At 43.2% G+C, this 21,862-nt stretch overlaps 1 protein-coding gene across 1 annotated transcript in view; it reads right to left on the bottom strand.

Annotated features, from left to right (window-relative positions):
• The window catches only part of MYO5B (myosin VB), a 322,900-nt gene that overhangs the window by 245,490 nt on the left and 55,548 nt on the right, over positions 1-21,862 (bottom strand). Inside the window, exon 4 of the mRNA XM_058170954.1 lies at positions 21,171-21,315. Coding sequence (XP_058026937.1) covers positions 21,171-21,315 — 145 coding nt within the window. The remainder of the gene's footprint in view (positions 1-21,170; positions 21,316-21,862) is intronic.

Here is a 21,862-nt window from a genome sequence, read left to right as displayed (position 1 = left end):
AAAAAAAAAGTAAAATGACAAGCTTTCCAGGTGGCCAGATTACTTGATGGTCATTCTTGCTTTTATACCTGACCTATCTTGCCTTCTTTCCCAATTTCCTTTTTAATTATATATAAGGATCTTAAAATCTGGGTCTGCCAATTGGCTTGGGGACACCCCCCCCCCCATAAGGCATAGTCGATGCTGGAGGTGGCTGGTGAGGTAACAGAGTTGATTCCACCTTTCCACCATTTTGTGCTCTTGGTTTATAGTTTCTTGGTTTGATTCTTACTACATTTTAATGTTTTTATATTTATGTTTTCATTGTATTATAAGCTGTCCAGAATCTCTTCGGATACTGTAGCCGGTAATTTAATAAAGAAAAATCATTATCACCCTAGAAGTAAGGGTATCCAACCTTGGCTGCTTTTAAGACCTGTGGACTTTTAAGACCTGTGGACTTCAACATGGCTGGCTGAGGAATTTTGGGAGTTGAAGTCCACAGGTCTTAAAGTGGCCAAAGTTGGACACCCTGTTCTAGAGAGTCAGGTCAAATAGTTGTGTTCTTCTGAGGTAGGGCCAAAGTCCTGGACTTGTTATGCCCTTACAGCAGGGGTGAAATGCTCCCGGTTCAGACCGGATCCCCCAATCCGGTAGCGATCGTGCCGGGTGGTTCGGAGAATCGGTAGCAATCGCGGTGCGAGGCTCCGTCCACCCGCCTGGCTGTTGTTACTTCCTGGTTTTAACCAGGAAGTAATGTGTTTTGTACCCTCTGTGCATGTGATCTGCGTGTGGGTGTGCGCGTGTGCGGCATGTGCACTTCCGAACCAGTAAGGAAGGTAAGTAGATTTGACCCCTGCCCTACGGTGTTCAATTACTGAGATAAACCCCAAACCATGTAGGCTTGGAAAATACCAAATCCAGCATGTTTTCCCATTTTCCTCCTTCTAAAAGCCCTAGGGAAGGATGGGAAGAAGATAAACCAATATTTAAAAAATGGGAACGCTGTTCTCCTTGAGAAGAAGGAAACCACACTAGGAATTGATTCCTTTGAGATTTGGTGCGGCAGTCAGCCAAGGAAAATAGCTATGGGGTAGGAACTGGAAGGATTAACATTCATTCTGCTACAATTAGTGTGCCAAGCCTTCTATAAATCAAAGTCTTAACCAAACTACGTTAGGCTCTCCGAAGCATTTAGGGAAAGGCAGCAGATGATTGCCAATCCATCTGATACTTTATACCAGCGGTTCTCAACCTGTGGGTCGCGACCCCGTTGGAGGTCGAATGACGATTTGCCAGGGGTCGCCTAAGACCATCGGAAATATGGGAAGTATACTTGCGAGTCGAAGAATCGCGCTCCAATGGTTGACTCCACAAGCCAGCTGCAGGCTCTTCAAATCGCGAGCCGAATTCGGCTTCAGGCGCGATGAATTAAAAAAGAGAGAAATCTTTGCTCTGATGTCTCCCTCTCAAGCCAGCTGCAATCACTCCCAATCGCTAGCCTAATCTGGCTTCAGGCGCGATAAACTTAATAGGGGAGGAGTCTCCGCTTTAATGCCTCCGTCCTGTATTAAAGGGGTCACAGCACTATAAAGGTTGAGAACCACTGCTTTATACTCCCCTCTTCCTGGGTGTTACAGGTAGCTCTCGACTTACAACCACAACGGAACCCAAAATTTCTGTGGCTAAGCAAGGGAGTCGTTAAGAGAGTTTTGCCCCATTTTTGACACAGTTGTTAAGTGAGTCACTGCAGTTGTTAAGTTAGTAACGCGCTGTTGTTAAGTGAATCTGGCTTCCCCATTGACTTTGCTTGTCAGAACGTCGCAAAAAGAGATCACATAACCTGGGATACTGCAAGTGTCATAAACGTGAGTCCGTTGCCTGGCACCCGGGTTTTGATCACGTGACCATTAAGTGTGAATATCAGTCATAAGTCACTTTTTTAAGAGCCGTTGTAATTTTGAACGATCACTAAATTAATGGTTGTTAAGTCGAGAATTACCTATATTTAATAGAGAAAATAATGGGGAGATTTGCAGGTTTGCTTTCCCCATGTCCCAGAATGTCTAATGCAGGCATGGCCAAAGTCCAGCCCTGAGACCAATTGCAACCCGTGTTCAAATTTCAAGTGGCCCGCAGCCTCTTCTCCCTGCCGGCTCAGCCTGTCAGTCATCCCCGCCTGCCGGCATTTTTCCCTTCACCGCACAAAGGTTCCCGCAGCTGTCCCCTGCTGCCTCCTGCTCCACAGCCACCCTGCTCTGCAGAGCATCTCAGCCATATTTTTCACCAGAAGATGGCAGGAGACCTGAGTCAGCACTCTCGCCATGTGACCCTTGTGAGCTTGTGTGCCCTTTTCTATAATGGCGACTGTAACTAAAAAAAGGAAAGTTGACAGCGACGGTCGCCGCTTCCAGGACAAGTGGAAATTAGAGTATCTAAAATGGACAGCTAACATCAAAAATGTCATCAAAAAGGGCCTCTGGTGGCTCAGACTGCTAAGACAGTCTGTTATTAACACAGCTGCTTGCAATTACTGTAGGTTCACGTCCCACCAGGCCCAAGGTTGACTCAGCCTTCCATCCTTTATAAGGTAGGTAAAATGAGGACCCAGATTGTTGGGGGCAATAAGTTGACTTTGTATATAATATACAAATGGATGAAGACTATTGCTTAACATAGTGTAAGCCGCCCTGAGTCTTCGGAGAAGGGCAGGATATAAATGCAAATAATTAAAAAAAAGGACAACAAAGAATTTTCTTTCTGCGCCAACTCAGAAAACTCAAACTGCCCAAGGAGCTGCTGATCCAGTTCTACAGAGGAATTATTGAGCTGTCATCTGCATCCCTACAACTGTCTGGTTTGGTTCTGCAACCCAACAAGGCAGACACAGACTTCAGAGGATAATTAGAACTGCAGAAAAAACAATGGCTACCAACCTGCCTTCCATTGAGGACCTGTATACTGCACGAGTCAAAAAGAGGGCTGTGAAAATATCTACAGACCCCTCACATCCTGGACATAAACTGTTTCAACTCCTACCCTCAAAACGACGCTATAGAACACTGCACACCAGAACAACTAGACACAAGAACAGTTTTTTCCCGAAGGCCATCACTCTGCTAAACAAAAAATTCCCTCAACACTGTCAAACTATTTACTAAGTCTGCACTACTATTAATCTTCTCATTGTTCCCATCACCCATCTCCTTCCACTAATGACTGTATGACTGTAACTTTGTTGCTTGTATCCTTATGATTTATACTGATATTGATTGTTTCCTGATTGCTTATTTGTACCCTATGACTATCATTAAGTGTTGTAAATGTTGTAACTTGATGAAGGTATCTTTTCTTTTATGTACACTGAGAGCATATGCACCAAGACAAATTCCTTGTCCAATAAAAAATTCTATTCTATTCTATTCTATTCTATTCTATTCTATTCTATTCTATTCTATTCTACTTCTTCACTGAAATACGAAACAACTGTGTCTGCCTAATTGGCCAAGAGACTGTGGCTGTTTGCAAAGAATTCAACATCAAGAGGCACTACCAGACGAAACATGCTAACTGCAACAACCCAACTGGAAACGAACACGGAGAAAAATGGAAGGGACTAGAAGCCGCTTTAACGGCATACCATCACTTTTTCACAAGAGCCCGTGAGTCAAATGAAAATGCCACAACGGCGAGCTATGAGGTGGCAACGCTGATTGCCAAGCACTGCAAATCTTTTTATTGAATTTATTAAAGACTGCGTGATGAAAATGGTGGGGAAAATTTTTCCTGAGAAGAATGTTAATGGTTCAAAGAATGTCAGGCTGAATGGTCGGCGCCCACACATTTTCACCTCACCAAATCTGGCGCCCCTCGCAAAACGTTTGGCCACCCCTGATCTAATGGGTCTTCAAACGTCCAGAAATTCCATAACAGGGAAAGTCATCTTGGAATGCTTTTCCTGAACGGAGAGATTACGTAATTAAAAATTCTGCTTAAGAGGAATATGGAAGATAGAAAAAGGACAAAAGGTTGCAAGACACCAACAAACCAAATCAGTAATGATTATTTTCATATATCTGTCTTCCTATCCATCTTTGGCAAGCAACGAGAGAAACTCTAAATAATCTAATGCAACATTTGTACGTGAATCACTAACAGTTTTATGTGAATGGGTTTTATATGAAACCTGAACCAGTAACTGTAAATGTGATACCTTAAAGCAGTTTTTTTAATATTCCTTTGAGCATCAGCATTTGGAATCATGTGTATCCACATTCATTTGCTTGTTTTCTATAGCAAATTATAATCTTAATTGTCAGGCTCAGATTTTTAGAGGTTTGTAAACCAATGTACATGTTGTGGTCTGCCAGCAGCCTGTGGAGCTAGCAACGGAGTCAGACAGCGATGAAGCTGAGGAAGAGCGTGGGCCAGTCCTGGAGGTTGGGGAAGGCCCGGATGAGGGCTCTGCATTGGAGGCTGAGGTGGGGCCAGGGCCATCGGGGAGTTTTTTTATTTTATTATTTACATTTATATCCCGCCCTTCTCCGAAGACTCAGGGCGGCTTACATTGTGTAAAGCAATAGTTTCATCCTATTTGTATATTTATATACAAAGTCAACTTATTCCCCCCCCCCCAACAATCTGGGTCCTCATTTTACCTACCTTATAAAGGATGGAAGGCTGAGTCAACCTTGGGCCTGGTGGGACTCGAGCCTGCAATAATTGCAAGCAGCTGTGTTTAATAACAGGCTATCTTACAGCCTGAGCTACCCACGCAGTGAGGTGCTGACTCGAGAGCTTCCAGAGACTGACAGTAGTGAGGCAGAGGAACAGGAGGAGCCTGTTCTTAATGCATGCATGAGAAGAGCTGCCAGAAGGCAAGAGCAGCTCAAGCAAAGAGGACGACTCGGGAATAGGGCCAAGAGATGATTGGCCCCTCCCATAAGGCTTAAAAGACCAGCAACGGTGTTTGGGCTTTGCCGGAAAACAACATTGGTAGCTTCATCTTCTTGCATTTATTTTTGTATCGGTGTTTTCTGAACGTTTGCCAAGAAAGGCCTTTGGCAGTTTGCCTAATTGGACCAAGGTTTATGATAGGACTGAGGAATTTGTGTTGAGAGGAATTTGCTTTAATTTAGTTGAACTATGCTGAGAATGAAGTAATTCTTAGCTAAACTTCGAATAAAGTTTGTTTGTTTTTTCACTGGCTGAGTTTCCTACTACCTACTTGGGCCTAGGTCACAACAGTACACACCTCTAAAGTAGATTGGTACCAGCATCTCTAGTATTTATTTTATAAACATACCTAAGGGTATTCTGGGGGATTCAGGATGATACCAATATTTGGTGCTTTGATTTGCTGCATAGAAGCTTGCCTTTATTATTTTAATTTAAAGGCCTTTTAAAAAAAAATAGTGTCAAATAGGAGAATATATTTGGCAGGGGCCGTGGGATCTACAGTAAACCTCTGGTCTTTTGCTTTAGCTGTCCTACTTTCTACTTGTCTTCTTTTGGGCTCAAGTGCCATCAACAAAAGTTCCTTAGCATCATAGAACTATCAACAATTCACCAAGGATTTCAAAATACTCAGATTCCAAAAAAGAAGAAGAATTACATTCCAGATTGGCTTGAGGTATAGCTGCAACCACAACCACACATTTGCTCCTCCTGTTTTAATCAAACATTTCCCGTTGTGTAAATATCACCATCCATGTAGACTTTCTTTATCTTCCCTTAGTCAGCAAAATAAGTCCTCCTATTACTGGGTCTTGCCTTTGTCTCTCGGGCATTTATGGTTCTCCCAAAGTGGTTGGTGTTTAAAAATAACTTCGCTAATTAAGAGTCTAGGGCTTTTAAACATGAAGCAAAATATCCTCATGAAACCAAGACTTTAAGACCTCAGAGGGACTCCCTTCATTAAGCCTAATGATCATTCTAATCAGAAGCCTTAATAAAGCTGTTAATCAATCTTTGTCTAATGGACCAAAAAGTCCACTTTCATGCTGTGAATTCCGAAGTTCTGGTTAAAGCAAGGCTGGAAGGGACAAGATTGAACACAAGAGTTCAAAGGGAACAAACTGGCTGCCCCACCTGTGCATGAAACCTTCCAGTGATGGAGTACACACAACTTCAGGAGACAGGTTGTCTCACTGCTTAAGAAGGAAATTCCTTATTATTTTGAGTTTGGGTCTCTCTCTGTAAAGCTTCCATGACTAGTTCTTGCCCAGTGTTGTGGTCCACTGGCAGCCTGCGGAGCTGGCAGCAGAGTCGGACAGCGATGAGGCTGAGGAAGAACATGGGCCAGTCCTGGAGGCTGGGGAAGGCCCAGATGAGGACTCTGCGTCAGAGGCAGAGATGGGACCAGGACCATCTGGGAGTGATGTGTGGACTCCGGAGCCTCCAGAGGCTGACAGTAGTGAGGCAAAGGAGCAGAAGGAGCCTGTTCCTAATGCACACATGAGAAAAGCTGGCAGAAGGCAAGTGCAGCTCAAGCAAAGAGGACGACTCGGGAGTAGGGCCAAGAGATGATTGGCCCCTCCAGTAAGGCTTAAAAGACCAGCAATGGTGTTTGGGCTCTTTGTCGGAAAAAATGTTGACTTGCTCATTGATTTCTGCTTTGGAACTTTTGCCAAGAAAAGCTTTTGGCAGTTTGCCTAATTAGACCAAGGTTGGTGATAAAACTGAAGAATTGTGTTATGAAGAATTTGTTTTGCTTTAGAATAGAATAGAATTTTATTGGCCAAGTGTGATTGGACACACAAGGAATTTGTCTTGGTGCATATGCTCTCAGTGTACATAAAAGAAAAGATACGTTCATCAAGGTACAACATTTACAACACAATTGATGATCAATATATCAATATAAATCATAAGGATTGCCAGCAACAAGTTATAGTCATACAGTCATAAGTGGAAGGAGATGGGTGATGGGAGCTATGAAACGATTAATAGTAGTGCAGATTCAGTAAATAGTCTGACAGTGTTGAGGGAATTATTTGTTTAGCAGAGTGATGGCCTTCGGGAAAAAACTGTTCTTGTGTCTAGTTGTTCTGGTGTGCAGTGCTCTATAGCGTCGTTTTGAGGGTAGGAGTTGAAACAGTTTATGTCCAGGATGCGAGGGATCTGCAAATATTTTCACGGCTCTCTTCTTGATTCGTGCAGTATACAGGTCCTCAATGGAAGGCAAGTTGGTAGCAATTATTTTTTCTGCAGTTCTAATTATCCTCTGAAGTCTGTGTTTTTCTTGTTGGGTTGCAGAACCGAACCAGACAGTTATAGAGGTGCAAATTTTAGTTTGGACTATGCTGAGAATGAGTTAATTCTCAGCTGGTCTAATAAAGTCTGTTTGTTTTTGAACTAAGTGCGTCTACTACTACCTACTTGGGCCTGCGTCACAACACCCTTCTCTCTGGAACTACGGAGAATAAATCCACATTTCTCTGTGCCAACCACAGGGGAAAAGGTGTGGATTTATCCTGAAGAGCATCAATGATATTTCATCTGCTTGAGTCACCCACTCATTTAGCCCTTACTTCACCCCTAGAAATTTTCCCACATCCAGTCATTCTCAAAAAGAGCATAAGAAACATATACGTGAACATATACAAAAGAACATATACATATCCATCAAGTCCCTTAACTTTAGCCACAGAGCAGAAATTGTTCCTGATTCACTGAAGATGAAGCAAGTTAATGCAATAAGTTGATTATATTATCTATACCCGTGATGGCGAACCTATGGCATGTGTGCCCAATATGGTACACAGAGCCATTATTTCCGGGCACGCGAGCTGTCACCCCACTCACCTGCAGCTGCGCATGTGCACGCGCCCCAGCTGGTATTACGGCCTCCATGTGCATGTGTGCAATTCAGGCGATCCAGCTGGTCTTCGGGGCTCTCCTGCGCATGCGTGCACATTTGCGCATGCATATGAGAGTATATGTGTGCAGCACATATGCACAGACAGCGTTCGTGTGTGTGCATTGCATGCATGAAAATCACACACATGCACAGATGGTGTGACTGCACACAGAGTGCATAGGGGAGCCACGCAAAACCTGCACGCATGCGATATGGTGCGATTGTGCGTGCAGTGCACGGGAGGAGCCATGTGAAAGCACAGATGGTGTGGTAGCATGCACAGCACACAGGGGAGCACAAAAGCTGTGCGCATGCACAGATGGTGCACTTGTGCATGCAGCACATGGAGGAGAAGCACGGATGGCATGCACGCGCGCAAAAACCGGACCTGTTTGGCACTCGGTGAGTAAAAGCTTCGCCACCACTGATCTACACCATTATATGTTCAACTTTCAACATCTATAAACTTCTAATATGCCTAGGTGTAAATTCCTCTGATCATTATTCTCATACTCATATAAACTCATATCAACTCTGAGTGATACATAAGCTAAAAGTATATTCAAAGGTATATGAATTTATTTCATATTTCATTTGCTTTTATCCATTTCATTGGAAGCCAAGCACAGAGGGATAGCTCTATAAATCAAATCAAATCAATCAAGAGCCAGTTTGGTCTAGTGTTTTAAAGCACCAGGGTAGAAACCAGGAGACTGTGAGTTCTAGTCCCACCTTAAGCATGAGAGCCAACTAAGTGACCTTGGGCCAGTCACAGACTCTCAGTGCAACTCACCTTACAGGGATAGTTGTGGAGAAAAATAGGAAGAGGGAAGAGTATGAATTACATTTGCCACCTTGAGTTATACTTTTAAAAATAATAAAGGCAGGATAAAAAATAAAAAATGAAAGCATAAAGAAGGCAGTGACTCCGGAACTACAGGTCGTTCTAGACTCACAATAATTTGTTTAGTGACCGTTCAAAGTCACAACAGCATTGAAAAAAAGTGACTGGTGACCATTTTCACATTTACAACCATGGCAACCAGAATTTTGGGCTCAATTGTGGTCATTTACCTGTAATTATATTATTTTTTCCTTTTATCTGAACTAATTATGACTCTTGAGTTTAATTTGCTAATCTACGATCAAATAAAGATTGACTTGACTATATTTGAGAAGCAGACCACAGCATGGACAATGCCTGGAATGCACTACCTGACTCTATGGTTTCTTCCCCAAATCCCAAATACTTTAATCTTAGACCGGCTACTGTTGACCTCACCCCATTCCTAAGAGGTCTGTAAGGGGCGTGCATAAGAGCACTAGCGTGCCTACCTTCCCTGTCCTAATGTTCCCTTTAATTGTATTCATTTTATGTATTCAGTTCATGCTTATACTTATATATATTATCTAATATGTACTCGACAAATAAATAAAATAAATAAATGGGGAAAAAAATAACAATAAATAAATCTGTGAATCAGAAGGGAAAAGTTTGCAAATCGGAGCAAATGCATGAGTAAGAAGATATAGGCTAAACCAGTAGTGGGATTCAAATCCTGTCGCTACTGGTTTGCTCGTGGGTGCATGGGCGCTCACGTGCATGTGCAACGCTTCTGTGCATGCGCAGAGATGTCCGGGGAGGTGGGCGGAGCCTCCCGCTGCTACCAGTTTGCCTGATCCAGGGCGAACCGGTAGCAACCCACCACTGGGCTAAACGTAAGTATAGTAATGAGGAAAGTATAGTAATAAATGAATGGAGAGAGGAAGGGTGGCCTGTGCATTTTTGCTTTTGCAATTTAGATTTCACTGCAACCAATGCCTGTGTGGGAGTCCCAGGTACTACAGCCTTAAACACAGGGATGGGCAATTAACAACCTGTGGACTTCAACTCCCAGAATTCCTGAGCCAGCCATGCCAGCCAAGCTCAGGAATTCTGGGAGTTGAAGTCCACAGGTCGTAAAGGGCCATAGTTGCCCACCCCTGCCTTAAAAAAGAAGAGAACTTTTAATATCTAAACAGTTTTGTATTTATACTATTTGACTCTTTGTACCACTTTGCTTTGGGCAGCAAAATGGCAAGAGGCATTAAAGCTCTTTCTTTTTTTTCCAACTTGAACTATTTACATAACCCTATTCTTTCATCTTAGGGTTACCTGCTTAAATTCTATTGTCCTGCTTACATTGGAAGGATGTGTTTGCATTCCGTGAGTTAATTTTGTTTATTTTAAAACCAAGAGGCTCAATGAGGCATTTGTGAGCTTTAAAAAAAAAAAAAGAACCAACAATAGACAGCGCTCAAATAGATTTTCTCCTCACTGTAATTTCATTAATTCCATTTTCATTACAGAGCCACGCACCATGTGCTATTACAAACAGCCATTGTATTGGCAGCCAGTCTAGGGTTTTTAGCTCGGCCTGCATAGGAACATCCGAAGGCATTTTATTCTAAAATCCACCGCAGTGGGGAAATGTAAAATTTGTTACTGTGGGTAACAAATTTGTTCTGTGGGTGTGGCTTGATGAGAAGGGGGTAATGTGACTGGGTGGGCATGGCCAACTTTTTTTTTTTTTTTTACTTTTTAAAGCATTTTTTCTACAACCTCTTCAGCCGAAGAGGTTGTAGAAAAAATGCTTTTAAAGGGTTCTGACAACCCCAGCTGAGCCGCGCGATCATCAGAGGCTTTTTTTTTTACTTTTAAAAGCATTTTTTTCCTCAAGCAGGGAACTAACCTTGAATCCTTGTGTTGCTACAAAAGATCCAGAACTGACTCCCTAAACTCCATAGAGGCTTCTCTATCTGTTCCTAAGAGAAGGTGAGCAGTCTGAGAAGATTCCTGTATAATAGGTAGAAAATAATAAAGTACCGTATATACTCGAATATAAGCCGATCCGAGTATAAGCCGAGGTCCCCAATTTTACCCCAAAAACTGGGGTAAACTGGGGACTCGAGTATAAGCCGAGGGTGGGAAATGAGGCACCTACGGTTGAAACCTCCTCCCTCAGCTGAGAAGGCTGGCGGCTCCCCCGCCCCGCCCTCTCACTGCACCGGCAGGGCTTCAGTCCGGTAAAATGTGAAAAAAAGAAAAAGAAAAAAACTCGAGTATAAGCCGTATATACTCGAGTATAAGCCGAGGGGCTTAAAAAAAAACAAACTCGAGTATAAGCCGTATAGACCCGAGTATAAGCCGAGGGGACGTTTTTCAGCACAAAAAATGTGCTGAAAAACTCGGCTTATACTCGAGTATATACGGTAGTTAGCTTGAACTCTATGTGTGTGGGTCTGGCTGCTTGTGACTGACACCTGGTCATTCAGATCTTCCCAAAGGGCTCCCACTGCCTCTGTATTCGAGTCCATCCACTTTGCTGCTGGTTATCCTCCTTTACTTTCCATCTTTTCCAAAATTACACACTTCTCAGAATAATACTGGTGATTTTATCTTAATGACAGGCAGGTAAGAACCTTATCTATGCCCAAAGTTCACACCCTAACACTAATTTTAAAAATTCCTGTTTTAATTTTATTCTTAATGTTTTGCAAGCTATCAAATATTATGCGGTTAAGAGGAACTGTCCTGGTACAACCTTTCCTTTTTCATATATATGCACATTCTTTTATCCTGGTTTAGGTACGATTATTAGTACTAATTATAGAGGTTGGAGAAAGCAGGATTCAAAATAGCTCAGTCACATCATTTTAAAAGTTATATGTTTTATTACAGAAAGCTTTGGAATGTAGTGTAATTGACCTTGTCTTTTGAACCTGGGGCTTTGATAGAGGAAGTGCTAGTGTTTATTAAACAAATTGTGACTCTCAAAGACCTTCATCACCCATAGTGTTAAATTAATAGAATAGAATAGAATAGAATTTTTTATTGGCCAAGTGTGATTGGACACACAAGGAATTTGTCTTAGTGCATATGCTCTCAGTATACATAAAAGAAAAGATACATTCATCAAGGTACAACATTTACAACACAATTGATGGTCAATATATCAATATAAATCATAAGGATTGCCAGCAACAAAGTTACAGTCATACAGTCATAAGTGGAAAGAGATTGGTGATGGGAACGATGAGAAGATTAATAGTAGTGCAGATTTAGTAAATAGTTTGACAGTGTTGAGGGAATTATTTGTTTAGCAGAGTGATGGCCTTCGGGAAAAAACTGTTCTTGTGTCTAGTTGTTCTGGTGTGCAGTGCTCTATAGCATCGTTTTGAGGGTAGGAGTTGAAACAGTTTATGTCCTGGATGTGAGGGGGTCTGTAAATATTTTCACGGCCCTCTTCTTGATTTGTGCATTGTTTACATTTTACAATTTACATTGTTGACTTATTTATTTACATTGTTGACTTATTTCTGTGTCTATATCTAATGTGTGAAGCTACTTTCCATGGCAAATCTGGATGACCAATAGTTCCAGGCCACATAACACCTTCAAATTTTTGAGTATTGTTAGGCACAAAAGATCAGGACCATATGTTAAATTGTATTTCCAATTTAAGATTATACACAAGAATCTAGTCAACTAAAGTTGAAATCAGAATCAGAATCAGATTAGATAAGGGTCAAAAAAACTTGGGTGGTGGTGGTGCTTGGATTGTTTATGTCAACATAAGAAATCTAAGCTACTGACATATTTAACTCCACCACCACCACCCAGCTCTGCCTGCTCTTCTCCTACAGGTATGGGCTCTTGAACCCTTCCCAAAACTGCCATCAAGCTGGAATGTGGGATATGATACATTAAACAATTATTCAATGCAGGCAAAGTAAGGATGTGAATGGCACTCAATTTACACATAAATCAACCAGAGTTAATTTTTTTATCGTAGGTTTCTCTATTTTAGGAAGAGTGGAGCTTTGGGCTCACTACTACTTAAAGATCATTTCAAGTTCAGCCTAAGAAAGCTATCGCATTCTATTTTATGGCTTAATTTTCTGTATGAACTTCTCTGATTTGCTTAACAAACTGTGAATAAAATAGTCCTGGATCAATGCACTTTTGAATAAGGCCTCATAATACCAATTGGTTATTTGGTTTAGATAAACTTAAACTCAATAAACAGCTGCCAGCTTTAACAGTGGTGGGATTGTGTATGACTAACAAAGGACCAAAACTCCAACCATCAATTTTTCATATTGAAAGACTCAGATCCAACAGTGAAGCTTAAAGGACCAGGAAATATCTCTAGTGGCGCAGTGGTTAAAAATGCAGGCAAGCTCTACCCACAGCCTGGAGTTTGAACCTGACAGGGCTCAAGATTGACTCAGCCTTCCATCCTATCAAGGTTGATAAAAGGAGGTCCCAGATTGTTGGGGGCAAATGCAAATAATAATGCTTCTGCATTGTAAATCATTCAGAGAGTGCTATGCAGCAGTATATGAGCCTAAATGCTATTGCTACGTACAATATTTTTGAGCATAAAACATAGTGAAACAGTGATTGTTGAACATTTTGGTTTAAACTTAGGACATCTAGGTCAAATGTGCCCTTGGATTATAAAGTCCATACATTTAAAAACAACCAGACGCTCTACAAATAAACCCAAAGTCTCATAATTGTTGGATAAAGCTTTTGCCGTCATTACATTTAAGAAAAGAGCATGCCGGGATAACAGGAAGTTAAAACGGGAAAAGTCATCCCATAGTTTGATAAAAATCTGAAAAATCCAGATGAGCCTACCAGTGGTATCCTCAGGTCATTGATAGACAGTGGTGGTACTCAGCCGGTTCTATCCGGTTCAGGCGAACTAGTAGCAGTGGTGGCGGGAAGCCCCACCCACCCACCCAGACATCATCATGTCCCATTTTTGACATTCTGCGCATGCGCGGAAGGTCCTGCACACGCGCTCACGGTACCAAAGTTAAGTGAATAGCACCCCTGCTGGTAGACCTCTTATAGTCTTGAACCCAAGGAGGGAAAGTCAATTAACCCATAGATCCACCCCTTGTTGCCCATCCCTGTTCTTCCTAGAAACCAACCAGTTGTTATTATGTCATATTACAAGTTTTGTTTCACCGTCCTTTTGCTCTTTTTTTCTTTGCAATCTGTTTTACAGACTGTAGAGTTTGCCCTTAGCTCTCTCTTCAAGGAAGTTGGGAGCGTTTAACACACATCACCAGGAAGTTATTTCAATACTGCAGGGCGAGACAAGATGAATGAAACATTATACCGCTCTCCTAAGCGACAACATTCCAAATACGCACAAGGAACAAACAGCACATTACGGAAGGAGGAGAAAGCCTCCGTGCCCATTTTTATTCAAAGCAACAGAAAAGAAATTGGAAGGTAATTCTAAATGCAGAAGAACCGAGGAGAGAAGGAGGAAATTGTTAGCTCTGTTCCTACAGACAGTTTCTGGACACAGTTTCATCCTAGAAGGAGCCTTAGCTACCACAAGGAACAAACTGCAATTTTCAACTACACCAAGAAAAAAAAATGTTTGCCTTTTTTGATTACAATCTCCAGGGAAAACAAGTAAAAGCAGGAGTGGGCTCCAAAAATTTTAGCAAGGGGTTCTCTGCCCAGTTGCTGGGTGGGCGTGGCCATAGCGGCCATTGTGGGCGTGATCGGCCTTCTGCACCACGGCAGGGGGGAGCATTTTTGCCCTCCCTGGGCTCTGAAGGCTTTCCTCAAGCCTCTGGGAGGGCGAAAACAGCCTCCCCAGGCCTCTGGAGGCCGGAAGTAGGCCCATTTCCGGCCTTCCTAAACTTCTGGCAGGCCTGTTTTTCACCCTCCCCAAGCCTTTGTGCGTGCCCTGCACTTACCTGCATCCAAAAGGGGCCATGTGGGAACTCCTGGGAGAGGCAGGGTGAGGTGGGCAGGGCCAGCCAAAAGTGGGATTTGGCGGTTCTCCGAACTGCACAGAATCTTAGCTAGAATCTCCTGAACCCCTGCGAACCCCAAGCAACCCTTCAGAATCTCCTGAACCCCTGCGAACCCCAAGCAGCCCAGCCCTGAGTAAAAGGATCTCAAATCATGCAGAACTGAGATATTCAGATTGAGGAGAAACTAAAAAATATTCAAGTTGTTTTCCTATCTTGCTCCGCAGCTGTACAGGTAGTCCTTGACTTACAACCCACAATGGGGATCACACTTGGCCAAAGTAAAGTATTCAATTCAATTCAGTTCTGTGGATTTGAACAAGGCTCCACACCCATTTGCATGACTTCGATGACCCTGAGGACACAGACAAACCTCCAAATGGCCTCAACGATTCTTGAAAAGAATGCAAAGGACCAGCTGTCTGCAAGGAAGATAAATCCTTCCATTCCGCACTATCCAGTCACAGCTGAAGAAGCTTCTTGGATGAGAAGCGAAACGTCTTCAAAAAAACACAAGGAAGTCCAGTGGCCACTTAACAACTGCAGTGATTAACTTACTGAGAATTCCCAGCCAGCCTGGTATACAGGTAGTCCGCGACTTACGACCATAATTGAGCCCAAAATTCCTATTGATAAATGAGACAGTTGTTAAGTGAGTTTTGCCCTATTTTATGACCTTTCTTGCCACAGTTGTTAAGTAAATCCCTGCAGTTGTTAAGTAAATAACACAGTTGTTAAATGAATCTGGCTTCCCCATTGACTTTGCTTATCAGAAGGTCACAAAAGGTGATCACATGACTCCCGGACACTGTAACCATCATAAATATGAGCCAGTCGCCAAACATCTGAATTTTGTTGATGTGACCAATTCAAAGTGTGAAAGACGGGCATAAGTAACTTTTTTTCAGTTCCTTTTAAGTGAATGGTCACTAAATGAATTGTTGCAAGTCAAGGACTTCCTGGATTGTGTTCAGGCAGATCTTGTATTCCTGCACCACTCTTGGATTATTATTTTTTTAATTAAATATGCTTATTCAACATCAACAGTTCCACCAGAGAGTGCAACCTTGTGGTGCAACCAAAACAATCTGGAACTGAACACACTCAAAACCGTAGAAATGGTGGTAGACTTTAGGAAAAACCCTTCCATACTTCCACCTCTCACAATACTTGACAACACAGTATCAACAGTAGAAACCTTCAAATTTGTGGGTTCTATCATATCGCAAGATCTCAAATGGACAGCTAACATCAAAAACATCATTAAAAAAGGACAACAAAGAATGTTCTTTCTGCGCCAACTCAGTAAGCTCAAACTGCCCAAGGAGCTGCTGATCCAATTCTACAGAGGAATTATTGAGTCTGTCATTTGCACCTCTATAACTGTCTGGTTCGGTTCTGCAACCCAACAAGAAAAACACAGACTTCAGAGGATAATTAGAACTGCAGAAAAAATAATTGCTACCAACTTGCCTTCCATTGAGGAGCTGTATACTGCACAAAGCAAGAAGAGGGCCGTGAAAATATTTGCAGATCCCTCGCATCCTGGACATAAACTGTTTCAACTCTTACCCTCAAAAGCGCTATAGAGCACTGCACACCAGAACAACTAGACACAAGAACAGTTTTTCCCGAAGGCCATCACTCTGCTAAACAAATAATTCCCTCAACACTGTCAGACTATTTACTGAATCTGCACTACTATTAATCGTTTCATAGTTCCCATCACCAATCTCTTTCCACTTATGACTGTATGACTATAACTTGTTGCTGGCAATCCTTATGATTTATATTGATATATTGATCATCAATTGTGTTGTAAATGTTGTACCTTGATGAACGTATCTTTTCTTTTATGTACACTGAGAGCATATGCACCAAGACAAATTCCTTGTGTGTCCAATCACACTTGGCCAATAAAATTCTATTCTATTCTATTCTATTCTAAATGTTTCTAATTATGCAGAATCCACCCTATTCTTAATTTCACTTGAAAGACAAAAACTGCAGCAGAAATCCCTACGATCCACCCAGGACAACCCACGGATCACTTTGGACTGCAATGCAGGTCACTTTCAGTACAGGAGTGGATGGATAAAACCCTCATTAAGTCTGAAGAGCTACTCCTGCTCATCACAATTCTGAATCTGGCTCAAGTGTGATTGATGATAAAAGTTATACAAAAAGAACCAGTCCTAAAAAGAACAAGTAATGAAGCTAATAAAAGGGAAGCAACTAATGAGGGCGAATGAAAAGACAGAGAAATAAACCATCGCTGCAAACCTTGGTAGGGTCTCTTCCATTTTCTCTCGACCTTGCAAGGTAGGCAAGAAGCAGGGCCAGCAGAACTAATTCTACTTTATTGAAAGGTGAGATTAATCTTGAGCGTCAAAGATGAAAGTGAAAAATTTGGGCTGCACCTTAAACACCAAGAAAACAAAGATAATGACAAGTGCAGAGAACACACTGGGCAGAGGGCGGATCGACAATGAGACCATAGAAACAGCAAAGGAATCCATCTTCATGAGCTCTAAAATCCACCAACATGGTGATGCAGCCCTGAGATATAGCCCTGCAGCCCTGACATATAGCACTTGGAAGAACTGCCATGTCTGGCATGAATATCATCTGGAAGAGTAATGTTGTGTCTCTGCCCCCCCCCCCGAGCTGGGCCCCCTGCCAGAAAGTGATTTGGACAGTGAGGGGGAAGGGTCATCAGGACTTACCTCGGGAGCACCAGCTTCCCTGGCTCAGCTCCAGGAGCCAGAGACAGGCCAGGTGGAAGAGATAACGAGGCCTCCATCCCCTGACTCTTTCCCCCCCCCCCCCGCCATGCTTCCAGACCCAGCTGATGGCAATCAGGCCTGGCTGGACCCTAGGTTTCATAGGCAGGAGAGGTGGGAACAACAGAAGCAGGGGTGGGGCAGGCTTAGGAAGTGCTGAGTCATGGAGCCACACCCCACAGGATATAAAAGCAGCAAGGGCTGCTATGCCTCTTCGCAGCAGGCAAATCAATTGCTTGACTAGAGCTGAAGTACTGTTTGTTGACTCATCGGCATCAAGGGAGATAACAGAGACACTTGGCAGACACTCGCTAGTTTGCTGCCAGAGCTGATAGTGCCGGCTACTTAAGGCATCGCTCAGACTGAGACAAGGGGGACAGCACAAGTAAAGACATCAGCAACCCAACCAAATGCAGATTAGTTAACAGATTTTTTTTTCCCAGTTGCTACTTAATGGCTGGGAAACGTGGAATCTGAAAAAGGCAGATAGGAGAAGGTGGACCTTTGAGCTGTGGTGCTGGAGGCTCCTATTACGCATTCCAAGGACTGCAAAAATCACAAAGAAGCCCTAGACCCGTGATGGCGAACCTACGGCACGTGTGCTACAGATGGCACGCGGAGCCATCTCTGCAGGCACGCAAGCTGATGCCCAGGTCAGCTCCACCGCACATGCCTGTGCACCTCCCCCCCAGCCAGCTGATGTGCATGTGCGGGAGGTGGGGGCGTACCCCCTACCGACCATTTTTGTGCTAGCAGGCCTCCCTGAAGCCTCTTGGGACCAAAAATGGGGCATGTGTTGGGGGGTGCAGCGTACCCCCCCGGCCCGTTAATGGTCCTGGGAGGCCTCAGGGAGACGTGCTAGCACCAAAACGGGTTATGTGCACATGCGTGGGTGGCAGGGGGGAAGTGCAGGTGTGTGTGTCGGCACACGTGTGTGCGCTGTTGCTCACGTGCGTGCACTTTTGGCATCCAAGGAAAAAAGGTTCGCCATCACTGTCCTAGACTGAACATCATCAAAAAAATATCACCAAAAATATCACTTGAAGCCAAGATTGCCAAACAGAGGACATCATACTTTGGAAATGTCATGAGTGGACTCACTCAAAAAGTCAGTCATGCTGAGGACAATCAGTGGAAAAAGGAGAAGGGGCCCATTAGAAATTCTGTTTATATAAAACACCACACAGAGCAAACAAAGAGTACAGTCACCATGTGCTTTACTGCTCAACTATTTTTCTGTAACAGGAAACTATTTAGTACAAAAGAGCATAGAGTATATACCATAGATGATAGATCCAAACTTATAAATACTGCCATCTACTCGCTGAATACTACTGTAGTTGCTGCACAGAAATACATTCCAACAATGAATTCCAACAAGGCTGCCCTAGCACCCACTGACTGGACACTATAAAGGATGACAGTGGGATGACCATGGAGGATTACTGAAGGAGGTGATCGAGACAGAGGGGCATGGAGAGTCCTCATCCATAGAGAGAGTGAGGGTCGGACTGAAAGGGTCAGACATGACTGATGACATTAACAGAATCTTGGAAGTCTGAAAGTATAAATCTCCCCTTCCACCGTTACAGCCTGAGAAACTAGGGAGGGTCCCTTCTAAGGCATTTGCCGTGCCCACAATGACTACTGTGGGTTAAGCTGCCTTTTACCTGAGCATTCCCTTAGCTGCATCTCTTCTCCCTGTCTCTCAAGGTCATTCCCACATACCTTACCTTCTCATTCTCTGCCAAGACAAGAATTCTTAAAAGTAGATCAGTCAAGAGGAAGAGTAAAGCAGAAGACTTTGAAAGTTAAAACCACAGGCTCAATGGACAAACAAATGGGAACACCTTATGGAACTTGGTTTTTATACATGATAAGGTTTTGAACCTACCCAGCCCAAATTCAACAATAACACTGATTTATTATTTAGCAAATTTTTATTGCTACCTATCTACCAAAAAGAACCTTGGCAGGGAACAAAATCAAAGCACTATACAATGAAACAACTACTTAAACCAATAAACTACATTCAGGGCCTGATAAAAACACATTTCCATCCATCAACATCCTGGCCCCGGACATCTCCAAGACATCCTTCGCAGATATCTCAAAAGCTTGTATCATGTTGTTCCAACACGCAAGTGTTGTGGGGGAAAAAAGATGAAATATGTAATCAGAAGGACAGAATATTAAAACAAAGGAAATTCTGAGCAACCTCAGCTTTTACGAAGCATTTTTAATTCACCAGAAATGAATATGAGGAACCAACTGCCCTGCAACCTAACTGGAAAATGATACTCTCCATCATCAAGGAACGATGGGAGTTGAAGCTTAACCACATTTAGAAAGCATCAGTTTGAGGAAAACTGAATTAGGCAAATGATCTTCACGCCAGTTGATATGGCGTGAAGATCCATTCTCACGTTTCTATTTGTTAAACCATGAGGACCAGGATATAGGTTAAGAAATAACTAAAAACAGGAATTAAATGGAGCTTCTCAGAGTTGTCAGGCATTCTGTTTTGCCCTCATTCCAAGATTCATTGTGAAGATTTCTAGACACTTAATCATAGTTTACCTCCTAAATTTGAATCTATTTCAGCGGTTCTCAACCTGTGGGTTGCGACCCTGTTGGGGGTCGAATGACAATTTTCCAGGGGTCACCTAAGACCATCGGAAATATGGGAAGTATACTTGCGAGTTGAAGAATCGCGCTCCAATGGTTGACTCCACAAGCCAGCTGCAGGCTCTTCAAATCGCTAGTCGAATTCGGCTTCAGGCGCGACGAATTAAAAAAGAGAGAAATCTTTGCTCTGATGTCTCCCTCTCAAGCCAGCTGCAATCACTCCCAATCACTAGCCTAATCTGGCTTCAGGCGCGATAAACTTAATAGGGGAGGAGTCTCTGCTTTAATGCCTCCGTCCTCAAGGCAATCGCAAGCAGGTCAGATCACTAGCCAATACGGCTTCAGGCACGGTAAATTCAAAATGAAAATAATTTTACGGTTGGAGTCGCCACATCGTGGGGAATTGTATTAAAGGGGTTGCCATCGTGGGGAATTGTATTAAAGGGGTCGCAGCACTATAAAGGTTGAGAACCACTGATCTATTTGTTCATTTAGGGGTGTCAAACTCAAGGCCCATGGGCCGTATCTGCCCTGGAAATGGCAAAGGACCAGTCCGCAGCGCCTCAGCCTGGCTCAGGCCAACCCGGGCACTGATCTGCAACCTTGTGGTGGCCATCCGGGCTGGACCGCCGCCAGCCTTACATCCACAGTGGTGCTTCAGCCCTGCCCACTGGGCATGCACACAGGAGGCCGTGAGCGTGCTCAGGGCCTGGTTTCCCTAGGAACTGTGTTCTGAGTGCTTTCCTTCACCCAGGACACGAATGCTTGCATGCTTGTCGCCTCCTGCACGGACACCCAAGGGGGTGGGGGGCAAGGCAGCACCATGGATCTAAGGCTGGCTGTGGTCCTCCCCGGATGGCCGCCATCAGGTAGCAGATCAGCACCGCGCCCACTCTAGTGTCTCTATGCCCGAACGATGCTGAGCTGACCACACTCACCCCAGCCACACACATACTCCCCCGGCCCCCGAGATCAACCACAAGCCTGATGTGGCCTTCAATGAAATCAAGTTTGATACCCCTGGACTAGGGTAACCTCAGTCTCCATTTAAATACACGTATCAGTAGAAAGGAAGAAAGTTTTGCACTCACCTGGCCATTTGTTTATATGCTTCTTCCGCGACTGCGAAAATATGAGGATCCATATCACCCATGTTTTGGCCACTGTAGGCGTAGATGACATCTTGTCCATAAATTGGCAATTGTTCATAAGGATTTATGGCAACAAGTACGATACCTTAAGAATAACGAGAATGCAAACTCTTTAAATGATACAAAAACAAGAAAGGCACAAATATCCACAAGCAGAGTAATTTAAATATGACTCACTGGTCACTTCATATGTAAACTTTTTTATTGTGCATCAATTTACAAGTTCATTGCAGCCGGCTATTTAAATAAATAAGCAAGCAACCAGAAGCACTCGCCCTTACTTTTTGTTTTATAGGTTCAGCAGGTTTGAAGGTCTTCGAAATTAAAATTCGACTGCTACAAGTTTCCTAAGCTAGCAAAGTTAAGTCTCAATCAGAAAATTCTCTAAATTTTCTACTGTGGAACTCAAAATAACAGAGAGGCTAATTTGTATAAAAACTACAGGAAGTCCTCGACTTAGGACCATAACTCGGCCCAAAATTTCTGTTGCTAAGCCAAGGCAGTTGTTAAGTCAGTTGCGTCCCATTTTACAACCTGTTTGCCACAGTTGTTAAGCGAATCACTGCACTTGTTAAGTGAATCATGCAATTGTTATGTGAATCTGGTTCCCCCATTGGCTTTGCTTATCAGAA

Source organism: Ahaetulla prasina, chromosome 2, assembly GCF_028640845.1.
Source record: "Ahaetulla prasina isolate Xishuangbanna chromosome 2, ASM2864084v1, whole genome shotgun sequence".
In the NCBI taxonomy this organism is placed as follows: domain Eukaryota; kingdom Metazoa; phylum Chordata; class Lepidosauria; order Squamata; family Colubridae; genus Ahaetulla; species Ahaetulla prasina.
Note: the sequence above shows the minus strand (reverse complement) of the source record. Positions and strands in the feature narration are given on the sequence as shown.